This window comes from Brachyistius frenatus, unplaced genomic scaffold (assembly GCF_029030835.1).
Source record: "Brachyistius frenatus isolate BFR_SWC_R1_liver_20210118 unplaced genomic scaffold, ASM2903083v1 Contig_31, whole genome shotgun sequence".
NCBI classification, from domain to species: Eukaryota; Metazoa; Chordata; class Actinopteri; family Embiotocidae; genus Brachyistius; species Brachyistius frenatus.
Window position 1 is genome coordinate 504,588 of NW_027210630.1, and position 15,257 is coordinate 519,844.

General features: G+C 39.6%; 1 protein-coding gene across 3 annotated transcripts; it reads right to left on the bottom strand.

The window, feature by feature from the left end:
* Positions 1-3,994: 3,994 nt before the first annotated feature.
* On the bottom strand, positions 3,995-13,973 carry elmod3 (ELMO/CED-12 domain containing 3). Of its 3 annotated transcripts, none has more exons than XM_069699713.1 (13): positions 13,897-13,973; positions 11,887-12,657; positions 11,036-11,107; positions 10,876-10,950; positions 10,719-10,788; positions 10,319-10,387; positions 10,119-10,207; positions 9,692-9,815; positions 9,455-9,577; positions 9,042-9,172; positions 8,733-8,809; positions 8,481-8,608; positions 3,995-7,949 (listed from the first exon to the last, which is right to left on the bottom strand). In XM_069699713.1, the coding sequence occupies exons 2-13, from the start codon at positions 11,986-11,988 to the stop codon at positions 7,699-7,701; spliced, it is 1,311 nt and encodes a 436-aa protein (XP_069555814.1). In that variant the 5' UTR covers positions 11,989-12,657; positions 13,897-13,973; the 3' UTR covers positions 3,995-7,698. The 3 variants fall into 3 exon arrangements, with proteins under 3 accessions (XP_069555814.1, XP_069555816.1, XP_069555815.1); XM_069699715.1 differs by lacking the exon at positions 13,897-13,973 and adding an exon at positions 12,860-13,515; XM_069699714.1 differs by lacking the exon at positions 13,897-13,973 and adding an exon at positions 12,751-12,850.
* Positions 13,974-15,257: the final 1,284 nt, after the last annotated feature.

A 15,257-nucleotide genomic window follows, 5' to 3' on the forward strand; every position in this document is an offset into this window, starting at 1 on the left:
GTCTGACTGCGAGGCCTCTCAGATGCTGAATGTGTAATATATTTTGCCACCAGTCCAGTCAAGGCAAACTCCTCATGCTCCCTGGTACAAAGCAGTCTACACTCAGTGAGGGGTCTTGATCCATCTTGGGCATGAAAGCAACATGTTTGGTGGAATGTCCAAATTCTCAAACAAATCAGACTTTATTAAACACATTCATAAGCATTTCAACCAAAGTAAGGGAGACGAAACCTGGAAGGACATAGGTGTCACTTTAGTCCGCTTATGCAGACACTTCTGCAAAATGCAATGGCCTCATCTCAAGATTTTGCCCCAGTTTTCTGAAAAACTCCATCGTCACCTGCACTCTTCCATGAGAGAAGGGGTTGACTACAAGTGTCTGACGGTAGAATAAAGCAGTGTAGTCAAAACACTGTACAGCCTACTGAAGTCCTATTAACTCTGCTCAGGCTGATTCATGAAACTGAAGTCCTCTCAATGGTCTTCCGACTGAGACGGACATGAACGACTCGTGCAGACACAAACACCCGGAAACCTGCTGAAATAACTCTGACATTGCCGACTGTGAGGGCAGTAAAACAGAAGTGCTCTTAAAGGAAAGTAGACTGTAAAAGTTTGGATTTTAAGAAAACTGTTACAACATGCAGTCATTTCTATGGAGCATATGACTACCGCTGTGAAGAATGCAGCAGATAATTCAAACTACAGTAAGGTCAGACAGAGGCCTTTCAACTGGCAGCAATACAGACACACACTCAGGGGAGCTAAATGGAAAACAACTTCTTTTTTTTAATCAAAGCTATTTTACAGCACAATAAAAGCACTGGAATACAATATGTAAATCACATCAATGGTTCACACACAGGTTAACAGGAAGCCAGAAGAGCCAGTAACTGATAAGAAATATGTCTTATCTAGGGATGGTGGGGGAGACGTTTTCAAATTGGGGAATTGTAGCTTCACATTACAAACAGTGGAAGAAGTGTTTTTACTCAAATTCTGTAAATTCAGCTTCTTTGACTTTCCTAACATTCTTCCATTTTATGAAATTATACTTCTACTTCTGCACATTTTAAAGGATGATGTACTTTTTTCTGTGGGTGTCAGCTGCTGCATTTACAGTTAGTTTCCAAACTAATTTACATATAACACTTATGACCAGCTTCTAAATTATGATACACTGTTATTGATTAAACTACCAAATAGGTATATACTGTATGTTAAATTCTAAATGGTAGACTCAGTGTAGTTAACAAATAAATGTAGTGAACTAAAAAGTAGAATATCTAACTCCATGTAATTACAGAACATGAAATTAAACTAAAATAAATTAAATCAAAAATAAAATAAGATTAAATAAAATTAGCCTAATTAAATCAAATTAAATAAACCATTTAACTCCATTTAAGTACATAAACTAAAATACAATTAATGTAAATATACTTAATATAATTAAAATAAAGAAAATTAAATCAATTTGAACTAATCTAAATAAAACTAAATAAAATGAATTATTGGCTAATAGGAGCCATTTGGGTGGCATAATGAGTACTTTTCCTTCAAGTAATAACATTTGCTTTTAATACTTACATCCAACATTTGAATGAAGGAAAGTTACTTTACATATTTTAGTTTTGCTGCTAGTCAAACATAAAGCCCAGAATACGTCCCACTGTATAAGCACGGAAGTGTGTCTTCTACATGAAGACTCAGAAAAAAGTGTTTATAAAAACTCCAGCCGTTTCATGTCACTCTCGAGTTTACTGTTCAGATAATGTATAAGAGGGAGTAGTTACAACTTTCTCTAAATACGTTTGAGCGTATGTTCGCTGTAGGAATGACCGTGGATGACGATCACAGAGAGAAGGTGGACAGTGATATTGAGCTCTAGAAGGCCTTACATTAATTTACTACCCACAGTGGGCACAGGTAGCACTCGCACATGGTTTAATGCCCGCAGTGTAGACCACAAAGACCAGGGCACTTTACAGAGCTGCAGGGGCGTTAACGGACCTGACATCACATTTATATGCGTCTGAAAATTCCCACGTGTCAGCATAAGAAGCTGAGCAGTGTAGGTTACATTTTAGCAGCCTTGAGCTTAGTGTCAGGATTGACTGGGCAGGAAACAATGACATCAGAGAGAGAGAGGGAAGGAGAGGAATAGAGTTGGGGGGAGGGAAGGCGAGAGTAAAAGTGAGAGAAAAATGCTGTAATCCAGCAGGCTCACTAGGTACAAATGGAAACAGATTTATAAAACTCCATCCTGCTCTGTTCCCTTCGGTCTCACTGGGTACCCAGATGCCATAATACTCCGGGAGGATATCTGATCCTGTATGAGGCTGATTTCTGTGTTTTACATTATTAACCCTTTGAAAGGCTCCTGAGGGATAGAGTTTAAGTTGGCTCTTCACTGAAAAAACTTCCGCATTAAAATAATGCTAAAGCAAGCAGAGACTGCACATTAGCAGATATGAAAAACAGCTTAAGGAACTGAAATTATGATTCAGATCAGTGATAAAAAAAGTTGGCTGGCTGGAATATTTTTCCATCCTGTGTGAGCAGTGATTCAGCAGGTCCACCACTCATCTGGCACTGTGGGACTGGAGCCACGAGTCTGATGAGGCACAGATGTAGAAACATGCTGCATCAAGGCTCCTTTGGAGGGAATTTATTGACCGAGGACAAAAATCTCCTTTCTCTGATCAGTTTCAGCATTGCAATGGAATGAACCACAATATGGTAACTAAATAGAAGCACAAACAATCAATGGCATCTAAATAATTTGTTTTCCTCATGAAAGATGAAGGGCAGACTGAAAAATATTAAGACTGTGGTCCAAAAGTTTAAACAGTGCTCCGCTCTGATGATGACGCATCAGAGGAACTTATGAGCTTCACTAAAAACTAAACATCCAAAAGAGGGATAAATAGGGATTAGTTTTCAATTTCAAATGGAGTGAACTAATTATTTTGAGAACTTTAAGCACTGCAAAATAGTTGGAAGCGTGCTGCAAAATGCAAAAACAAACTCTTGTAACTGCAGACTTGTTTTGGCAGATTCTTAGTTATTCTGCAGCAATAAAATATGTAGAACACCATGTGAATTATCTATCACCCACAGACACAATCAAAGTGTGCACTCTAGTGGCTGAAATACAGAACAGCTAAAGGCAAACTACAAACCAAAGCTGCGTCCCACTTCCAAACTGAAAAGTAATTCGAAACATATTTTGAGAACTCAAATGTTGATGAGCAAAATAAAACCTTTCACAAGGAAAAAAAAAAGAACTGCTCACAGCCATAAGAAGTTAATTTTTTTTATTGATTAGTCGATTAAAAGAAGATTCATTAGCAAAAATCAATTTGCTGCTTAATTAAGCAGAAATTTAAAAAAAAAAAATTGTCAGTTTGAGCTTTTCAAACATAATAGAAAAGCTATTGGTTGGACAAATCCAGACATTTAAAGGTGTCACCCAGATAGTGAAATAAAAACTTTACTTACTTAGAAGTTACATACATTTTTATCAAAGCTCAAATTGCAGAGAAAGCTCCGAGATCTATTGGTAAAAATAGAAAACGTTAATAATAATTTTGCTTTAATTGATGTATGATCACCCGAAATGAATAATTATTGTGTTTTCATTACCTTAGAATGAAGCAGTGGGTCGTCTTCCACGGAGTACGCCGTGTTGCCCAGCCATGTTTTTACAGTAGCCCAGAAAGGACAAACCAAACACTTGATCTTAACGGCCCTTTCAGATTTGTTGCGATTTTCCCAACCACCGTTGATTCTCTTACACGTCTTGTTGCTTTTTTAAAGTAAGGTTTTATAGCCCAAAACAGTCAGATACATTGATTTGCTTTACACTAACTGGGTGAAACAGTATGCCATGGAAATATGCAGATTTGTACAATTAGTATGTAGTATATGATAGTACAATTATTTGTTAGATTGTAAGTTTAGGAGGACTCAGTGATTTTCACAATAAATGTTTAGTTTTTAAACAGCATTTATTTAGCTTTCTCCATACAATACATTTAATGTAAAACAGCACATACTGTATTCTGAAATAACTCTCAGTATAAAATAGGGCTTCTACAATCAAGGTACAGTCATAAAATGCTCTGAGGGACATGACGACGACGGCAACAGTAAAACACCTTCATATAAAGCGCAGGATATTGAGAGAAGTGATTGTATTTGCCGAGCTGCTGCTGTAGGAAGCAGAACTTCAGACGACACCTCTCAGAGCATCCGACATCCTGCAAGAACCCGTTTTTTTTTTTTTTTGTTTTCTCTTGGTTCTGGTTTCTCAACTGAGGAGACTCCAAACGATGATCAACGCATAAGAATATGGTCTATTACAACTGCAGAAAATATAAATTTTGGTAATATGAGAGGATAAATCAGGCCTTGTTTGGATACTGAATATATACCAAGGTCAAAGCGTACACAGTATTATGACTGCTAGTCAAGCCTATATCTTTACAATCATATATTAAAACAGTTTGTTTGTGACTGGAGCTGAGTGTTTCCCTGACGTCAAACACTTAATCACAGCAAAAGTATACTGTACTATCACTGAAGCCACAAGAAAACCAGCTTATTTCAACATGGTAAACGTCAGCCAATTATAGATCAATTTAAAAAGGATTCCTTTTATCTGCAGAGGTGCATCAGAGCGTTTGTGGGCCTATATAGTGTCTATAAATGTGTCTTTAAATAGAATACACGTAACATTGACCAGCTTTTGTGTTAGTTTGCGATTACGTAGTGCTTCAGGTGATGAATATACATCACATAACATGTCCAATCGGTATGGGAGAAGGCCTGGGTACGAGGAAACATAAAAAATAAGAGTCTGACCGAGAGGCCAGACGAACATCAGGAGAGAGAAAGGAGAGATTTGTCTCAAGTCTTGAGGTAAGCAATGTGTTTCAGTATAATGCCCTACAGACAATCATACAGTTACAATCATTAATTCTCTATATACAAACTTCCTGATTTACATACACTGTACTGCTCCTCAGTTTAAACAGTTTAAAATTTGATAAAACTAAATATGAGATCATATCCATGGTGCAATTTTTTTCTTTAGAGCGAGGAGGGGACTTCACAAAGCCTGTTTCATGAGGTGGGCGACAATGAACGTTACAATATGGCTATTGAAGATGGCCTGTTTCCTCTTGCATACGTCACACATTCTATCAAATATCTACAACAGTGCAAATTTTCCTGATCAATCAAAACACTTGCAAACAATTGGCAAAACTACGTCAGCTCATTTTCGAAGTAATACGGTGGAGATGGCAAAGAAGAATTGTCTGAGTAGATGTTGACATCGAAAATGTACATGCCTGTGTACTAAATTGTATATATCCATTAGGCCGGCGTGTTTTAGGGGTCGACTCCGCTTACTGCGTTACATGAATGGAGGAAGTCTACTGTGGCACGATGGCTCAAATGAACGACAACAACAACAACAACAAAAAAAAAGGAAGAGAAGAGAGGACAAACTAGCACTCTACCCCGCATGGCTCCACTGGACGTAGGCACCGAATTTACTATCACCTTCTTAGAAGACAACTTTGAGCTCAATAACGTCAAGCCTTTCCCACATCTCTCCAAAAACACACACTGTGCCACCTAAATGTGGATCTACCCGAGGAGGCTTGATAAAAATATGAAATGTATGTGCTATAGTAGTAACAGTTTGCGCACTCATTGACACTACAGACTGAAACTGAGACATGACATCAACAAGCTTTACGAAGAGGAGGAGGCTATAGGATGCTACAGTACTAGTGCTACCTGAACATGCTACAGATTGAGACTACACCGATGGGGGACGGTTTCACACGAGCACAAAGCAGGAACCAGCTTTGCTGAGGAGCTCTACCCATTCCAGGCCACAGAGCCGCTGAAACCAGCTGTGTCCAGAACCAACATCTGGCTCTTAAAAGAAGCAAACCAAAGACTGTGTGTTTTTGTTTTAGGATCAATATTGTCCTCACAAATGTTATGTACCATTTTTCAAATGACAAAAGTACCGTCTTTGCAGCTTGATGGATCAAGTACTTAGTAAAGCTGGCTTATTGTGTGCAGAGGAAAGCACCCCATCTGTAGTCAGTTCCTGTCATATGAAACACACGCACACACACTCGCTTGCACAAGTGCACAAACCCTGAAGTTAGGAACGATTTCTATCATCACACAGCACTAGCGTTTTGATTATCGTAGAGTAAGAGCTGGGATTGCATACTGTACCATACATCTCCTTCATCTCAGAGGAGAGGCACCCTTCATCAATATCAGCTCATTTTAACACACACACACACACACACACGCACGCACACACACACACACACACACACACACACACACGCACGCACGCACGCACGCACGCACACACGCACACACAGAATACATTTTAACTGGTCAAAAGAAATTACAATCACATGCTTTTTAACGGAATGTAGAGAAAGCTCATACCAGACATTCGGCTTCAGATGGGACCGAGCCGAGCACGCACACACACTCTGTTATGAAGTGTCTCCTTTGCTTAGAGTTAAACTCTTTTCTCACGGTCACTAAGCCATCAGTCTGAAAATTCTGAAGTGCTTTTACACATAACTGTGACGTTACGATTAAAGGGACAGCTGTCCCTTAAGAAAGGACTAAAATAGTTACTTTTAAAATTATTTAAAATATATTCCCCCATATTTAGTGGGAGCTCTGGACCTATCTATCAGACCCCTGGCAACAGACACCACTTGTACACCAGGAACTGTCTATACCCGCAGACATCTCTTATATTGTTCACAGAGAATTCAAAGTTATCAGAACTTTAGAACAAGCTGCGTTCAAAGCCTACGGTGTAGTTTTTTTTTTTTAGTTTTTTTTTAAGAACAGTGTCTATTAACAAATTCTGCTCCCTGCTTAAAAGATTCTGTCACCTCTCTGGGTTTTCATCTTCCTCTTTTCGCACATACTGATAGAAACCGGCTTCTGTTTGCTCTGTGGCAGGGATTCAATATAACTATAATGTTCCCAAAGTGTTAAACAATATGCCTAACATTCCTGCCATTTATTTGCATTGCATGTGATAGAGCATTATCTTGTAGCAAGAGAGGATGAAAACCCTTTAAAGAAAGCCACTCTGTGCCATGCCCCCCCCTCTGCAATGCTAACATACCCTGGCTGAGAGATCCGCGGGACACACACACACGTGTACATTTTGGACTTCTAGGCAAGGTAGGCAGCTTCTGATTTGGCTCCTCAATCCACAGAAAAGTGCAAATATCCACGTTCTTTTGTTTTTTGTGACATCTTGTGTTTTTGATCTCTTTAAATTTGACTGCTCTATGTCCCCCGTTTAAAGAATAAATAACAAAAATCAAATATAACTCTGAAAGATCCCCAAGCCTAATCTGATCAAAGTGCAGCACTCCAGCATCAGGGGAAGGAGTGGAAGTGTTTGAATAGGTTCAGATAGCAGGTCCTAGATCAGGGTCTGGTGGGGCTCTTCTTCTAGCTTTGAGTAAGCCACTTGCACATATAGTAATATGTATACTCACAAACAGGAGTGCTCTCACTCTCACTCTCACTCACACGCACACACACACACACACACACACACACACACACACACACACACACACACACACACACACACACACACACAGAGAGTCTAGCTTAGATGAGTCTGGCCTCTCCCTCCATGTCTGGCGGTAGATCACACACTCCTGTGAAGTGCAGCTCCTTTCCCTTGCTTCCCTGCCCCGTCCCAGCTCTGGCCCCACGCTCCCCCAGGCTGGGAGAGGGCTGTTGGGCCTGAGGGTCTGGCGATGTCCCACGGGGGATTCCACCTGCCCGCCTCTCTTTCAGGAAGACCTCTAGTCGCCGCAGCATCTGCTTGGGGTTCTTTTTGGCAAACAGCTCCACTTCTGAGGGTTAGAAAACACAGAAACTGTGGGACTCATGCTGGGATGACAATCTGTGTTTCGCTGTGTTGAGTTCAATGCGTAGAAGCGTGATTCATGTTTTAAAGTAGGGAGCTTGACATTTTGAAAAATACACTTCTTTTCTTGCTTGCTGAGAGTTAGATTAGAAGGTCGAAACCATTCACATATCTGTATTTAAATTTGAAGCCAGCAACTTAGCATTAATACTGGAAACAGAGATAAACTGGTACCGTGCATCTGAAATGGTAAATCGTGTACAAATGACAGGTTGAGATTTTATCCGGGTCTATGTACAGGACTGGACTTGAAACAGTAATTTTCTTAAATTAGCTTTTAGGGCAGAGCCAAGCTAACTGTTAAGCCCCGTTTCCAATCTTTGTACTACACCAAGAAAACTGTCTGCCTGCTGTATCATCACAATGACGGGACAGATACAAAATAGTCGATCTCTTCATTACAAATTATCGAATAAGAATGATTTTAAAGTGTTTACAATATGTCATTTTTTTTCACCTTTTAGCACAAAGCCAGAGTCAGCAATGGTCTTCTCCTGGGTCTTCCACAGTTGGTACAGGTGCAGATACGTGGCAACGTAGAACTCATTCAGAACACCAACCACTTGCTGACGACGATTGCACTCCCTGGTACGAACAAAGACAGAGAGGGCCGTTACTGTGAGGAGATACTGTGTGACAAAAAAGGCAGCAAGCCACATCCATACTCCAGAAGAGGCAGCAAAGCATAAACTGAGGCAGAGTGACTCACTTGGACAAGGCCTCCTCTCGGAGTACTTGCAGAGCGATGCGGGTCATGTTGATTGACATCACACTGAATGGAAAGTTCTAAAGCAGAGAAAATACACAAGGAAACTTTGGTCCACAAGGAGTAATTGCTTAAAGAGTCCTTCCTGAAACATGCTCGTGTTGTAGCGGCCTTTACTCGTCCCAGAGGGGAAATCTGATCAGATGAACATAAGCATAAAACACAAATAAATCACATGCATGCATGCATGCAAGCAGACATGTGCTGACCCTGGCGTGGCTTATGGGAGTGTATTTTATGACCTGGTGTTACCTGTGTAGGGTGTTGTGATAACTTGTAGATGTCTCTAGCCAATGGTAGAGTCTCTGGGTCCATCACAAAGTACAGAGTATGCATCAGTCCCAGGAAACCAGTGCCACGTAGGTCAGTGGCCGGGTCTGTACCTGGAGCACAGAAAATAAACCAACACAGAGACGAAGCAACAGAACTTCAAAGTCTTTCCTTGTGTGGATCGAGTGCTTTCAACATTTTCTGGATACAGAGGTGTCAGAAGGACTTAACTAGATTAATTAATGCCTTCACTTAAACAAACATTTAACAGCGTATGATAACATGTACGGCAATGTTAGTTACCAAAGAACTTTAAAATATTTTAACTCAATATAAAAAGCAGCAGTTCACATGCAAGAATTCAATCAAAGCATACGAGTGATCAGGTGTCTCACCCTGAAAGCCGATGTTTTCCCAGTGCGCACCGTAGCGGGGACAGTCCAGCCTGCTGCCAATCAGCCGCTTATAAATGGTTTGGAGGACTCGCATGTGGACTGTTTGGCTGTTGTCCACGTGGTCTATACAACAAAAAACACGTAACACACACTAATATGCAGAAGAGAAACTGTTTATTATGAAACACTTATGAGTTTTACACCTGGGGGGATGATTGTACAAACAAACACACTCACACTGTGCAATGGCAAAGACAAGATCCCTCTCCTCCAGGAGTTCCCTGTGCAACCGTGGAGGTCCAAAGAGGAAGTGTGTGATCACAGCCAGGCCCGTCCTGCGAATGGTCGGCTGGATGTTCTTCTACAGATGGGGGTGGGGACAAAAGCAAGAATTATATTTGTACTTCCAGCGATAATTATGTTAAGCAAATCCACAAGTAGAACTGGATTCTTGTATTTACAGTTGATTGTTCAGGCATGGCTGCAGTTTTGCGGTTACTTTAAGTCACTGTAGGTAAAGGATGTTTCTCTCTCACCATAAATTATTTATTTACATCGCTGATGAGTAACACCTGTATTGATTGAAAACTAGGCTTTATTTCTAGTTTCTACCGTTTCAAATATCGTCTTCTTTGCTGTTATAATTTTCTGTTGCATTTCTTACCAGCAGGTCCCCAAGGTCGGCAGTCTGAAAGTACTGCAGGGCTTCATTGAAGGAGATGAGCGGGGTTGGGTTCGAGTCTTCAGTAAGAGCTGGAGGGACATTGTAAAAAATCATGTTTGAGAACATCAGCTTAGACAAACCACAAAACAAAGTCATGTTAATCCTGATGCAAACAAGTGAGCCGGAAAGATGCGCCTCACCTGGTTGGATGTTCTCCAGAGCGTCCCACTCCTGCCTGGCTTTTTCCAACTCCACATTTTCATTCTCCTCTATAAAGACAATCACAAAGGAGAGGTGAGAACACAAGCTAATTCGCATGCTCTCACGCACAAATTTCAGTGTAGCACAACAACAGGAAGAGTATCTCAGCCAGTGAGTTATGTTGTAATGGTGACAACCCTCCAGTTCGTTCTCAGTCAGAAATCCCTCCTGTCTAATAGACCTGCATCCTCCAGAGTGCCTCTGAGACTGTGCCTCCTCCAAGCAGGCAACCTTCACTCCTGAGTGAGATTTTACCTGCAGCAGCTGCTTGGTTTCTAGGCTACATACAAATTCCTGTGGGAAGAAGACGTGAGACAGGAGAGAGGTAGTGCATGTTACCTGCAGGCTTGGGCTGGACCCCTCCAGCTGCCAGGGTCTGCAGAAGACCATTCTGCTTCAGCGCTGAAATCTGCACATTGAACAAATAATGGATGACATTACATTCAAGCAGAGCCACGTTGTTTCAAGCAGGATACTAAAAATATGACGTCATTACCGGTAGGGATCTGAGAGGTGCACTGCCGTTGGTGTGGTCTTTGACATTATGACCAATAACCAGTCCATTCATGATCTATAAGAAGAAAGTTCAGACAATTTTTAAGTACAAAAATAAAATGTTAGCAGAGCAGTGAGAAGTAGTTGTTAGCTGTACTTACAGGCTTATGGTTGGAGTGCCCATTGGTGATCTCTTCTAATGGTTTACAATCACGGGACAAACCATTCAGACCCTAACAGGAGGGCAGCAACACAGAACAGATGCTTCAGACATGTACACACTGTAAAAATAGTGCAGCTTTCACTCCTTTTCAGACAGATAAGTTATTATCACTGCATAACTATTTTTTTTATTTTTTTTCAAAATCATGAAAAGTAATGCAAAATTTGCAAAAATGTTCAGTACAGCAGGACAAATTGAAACTCAGAAATGACGTAGAAGTCGCAAAATTGCAAAACACTTAACTTCTTTTTCATTGGGATGCTTTCTGTGTTGGCTGATTTGTGCAGTTAGAATATGAAAGTGCTTTCAGGGTGTGTTTTCTTTAAGGAGAACTGTCCCTGCCTGGTTACGCTGCATTCAAAGAGGAGGCAGACCTACTTATCCACCAGTTTACACATTAAATAATACCCAAGGATAGAGGCCAGGAAGCTAGAGGTAATGTTATGGCTAGAAATCCAAGCTGAGGATAAGGGATGTGCCATCTCAGCTGCCACCACAGCAGCATGCCAAGCGAGCCTGATCAGAGATTACAGTGAAAGCAGAGCGAGAGCGGTTGACTTTACGTCTTAAGTTAAACACATGTGACGGAAGAACTGCTTGAACAAATGAGCTCTTAATTGTTTAAGATTAAACAATAGTGCAGAGCAGGACAGCAACATTTAGCCCCTGGGATTGACACCGGTATGTGTATAGCAACAAACGCCAGATAGCATCAACCTCTAAATCTGTTGAATTACCTTAAACCCAAACACACGAAAGAGATTAAACCAAACGGTGAAATGATGTTACCTCAATGTGGGATGTGACATCAATGTCTTCTTCCATTGCATGCGACCGTGTTGGCTGTTGAGCGTGTTCCTGATCCTGGCCTCTAAAGGCTTCTGAAGTCATGAACTGAGATGGATTGAGGAGCTGATGCAAGGATCACCATGGTTTCTGTAGTGCACACTTTGTAGTGACTGCAAGTATCTATGCTTTTCTCATTTTCTCCTCATACATGGAGAACTCAACATCCACAGTCAGCAGCTTGATTTCACAAACTGGCAGAAGAAATCCATGTTGTGTCCATCCTGTCCTCTTTGTAACAGCGATAGTTGGGTGGTTTTTGATGGCAGTCTGAGTTTTATTAGCTCCTCCAAAGTCTAAACTCCAGTGTGGACACCGAGGGGAATGTGCAGGTATCACTCTACGAGAGCTAACTGGAGGAAATGTCTATCCATCAATACACAAGTTTCCTGGAAACCTGCCTCCTTCCTCTCCTCCACTGATCTGCCCCACTCCTCAACCCCACCAGAGGTAGACAGTAGCTGGACAATGACATTGCTTTTCAGGGCTGGGCTCTCCGTGTCCGAGAGTCTTCATTACTTTGGCACTCAAGACAAATCCAGAATGCACCTTCAGATACCAGTACAGTTGCAGTTTAATTTCCTTGCACCACAGCCGTGCCGAGTCTTCAGCCTCGCATAACAAGTCCAAAGTAAGAACTGAAGGTGTGCCGAGAGATGTGGGTCACGCAGAGATAGCCAGAGTCCTGATGAGGGCCTGTCATGTGCACACAGTCTGAAAAGTAGAACAAAAACAATGATTGAAAGACAGAAAGTTAATGGGTATCTGTATAATCTGTATATCAGCAACACGCACAGCAATCATTACCTACAATGGTGATCCATAATACATTAAATACGAGGAGGAAAATGTGGGTTTATTCATGTCAAAAATTATTTCAAATTAATGCAACTACAGGTCTTTTACACATTCCTACTTGTCTTTGCAGAAAAAGCACAGGGAGAAAACTGTGAACAGAGCCTGAGTAACTCACGCATGCACAATACCAACACCCAAGAAGCGGCTAACATAAATGGACTGCAGTTGTTGTTAATGCTGTATAAGCCAAAATGTCTGCTGTGAAAAAGGTCCAGCAGCCGACTTGTCACAGATATTGTTCCTTGCATTATTGATCTGAAGTGTACACATACATTTCCTCCAGTGCCTTGCTTGCCATATTCTAATTTAAAGGAGATTTTTTTTTTTTTTTTTTTTTAATGCATCAAGTTTACTTTGAATATTTCTACAGCGTCATGTTGGTACTTTTTTTTTTTTTTTTTTTTTTTTACTCCTGCAAAGGAGTTGCATGCTTCCTCCACCGCTGTTTAAAAAAAAAAAAAAAAATCACAAACAATTTAGTTAGGCGTTGCAGAGTTCAGTCACAGTGTCGTGGCAAAACAAAACAAAAATTATAAATAAATAAAAGAAAAAAAACAGAGAACTATCGGAATAAAGTCGAAGTTTGTGCGGCGACAGCTGCAACATATCGCCGCTTTGACAGCTACCGACGGAGCTAGCATTATGTCAGCTAGCAACCCCCGCAGGCACAAAGACGCAGCGGTTCATCTCAACCCGAGGACGCCACGGCTGCATCGTTTTCTGCCCGCGAGCCAGCCACGTTGTACGGGGGGCGGGTGGTGGGGGGGGGGGGGGAGAAAACACCTCCGCGGTTTATGTCACGAATACCGTATGCGATTAAGTGGTCGAGACCTAGTTACGTCAGCTAACGCCAGGGAACAAAAAAAAGAAGAAGAAGAAGAAGAAAAGAAAGCCAGCTGCCAGGCTAACTGACGGGCTAACCGTCGCTCTGTTGAACCGTAACGGGGGATGGAGTCAGTCGGTGTCCAAAATCCGACAGCAACACCGCGAATAAAACCCGCTTCGGTCTTTAAGGCCTGTTAAATAAACTAAAAACGTCGCGTTGCTGCGGCCTGTCCGGAAAATATAACACAAAACGACCCGTTTTAAAAGTACCTCAGTTTCTGATTGTTTCTCCCTCCAATCTCAGCTTCCCTTCCCCCGTCCAGTGGCAACGGTCACGTCAAGTGCATTCTGGGAATTGTGGTTTCCTGTCCGACACCAGCTTCATTACGTCATTGCTTTCGCTCCACAGGTATGTACAGTATATATATATATATATATACACACACACAAGGCTCTGAACGCATGGGAGACTGCAACCTCAACACATACAGGCTACTCCACTTTGTTCAAAATACGGTAAACATGGTTTAGTGTTTTCTCTGAACTGAAATTATGAAAAGAATATTTTATGAAATAATGATTTATTTTGACTTTGTATATGTCAAGATGTGAGATATTAAATTTAAAAACATTTTTAAAAAATGAACTAAAATCATCCAGAGAATGTTAAGAAATAACAAATAATGATTTATTTTGACTTTATATATGTAATATGAGATATTAAATAAAAAAAAATGAACTAAAATTATCCACAGAATGTTAAGAAATAACAAATAATGATTTATTTTGACTTTATATATGTAATATGTGAGATATTAATTTTTTTTAACTAAAATTATCCACAGAATGTTAAGAAATAACAAATAATGATTTACATTGACTTTGTATATGTAATATGTGAGATATTAAATTTAAAAACATTTTAAAAAATGAACTAAAATTATCCACAGAATGTTAAGAAATAACAAATAATGATTTATTTTGACTTTATATATGTAATATGAGATATTAAATTAAAAAAAATGAACTAAAATTATCCACAGAATGTTAAGAAATAACAAATAATGATTTATTTTGACTTTATATATGTAATATGAGATATTAAATTTAAAAAAATGAACTAAAATTATCCACAGAATGTTAAGAAATAAGAAATAATGATTTATTTTGACTTTATATATGTAGTATGTGAGATATTAAATTTAAAAACATTTAAAAATGAACTAAAATTATCCACAGAATGTTAAGAAATAACAAATAATTATTTATTTTGACTTTATATATGTAGTATGTGAGATATTAAATTTAAAAACATTAAAAAATGAACTAAAATTATCCACAGAATGTTAAGAAATAACAAATAATGATTTATTTTGACTTTATATATGTAGTATGTGAGATATTAAATTTAAAAACATTAAAAAATGAACTAAAATTATCCACAGAATGTTAAGAAATAACAAATAATGATTTATTTTGACTTTATATATGTAGTATGTGAGATATTAAATTTAAAAACATTAAAAAATGAACTAAAATTATCCACAGAATGTTAAGAAATAACAAATAATGATTTATTTTGACTTTATATATGTAAAATTAGATATTAAATTAAAAAAATGAACTAAAAT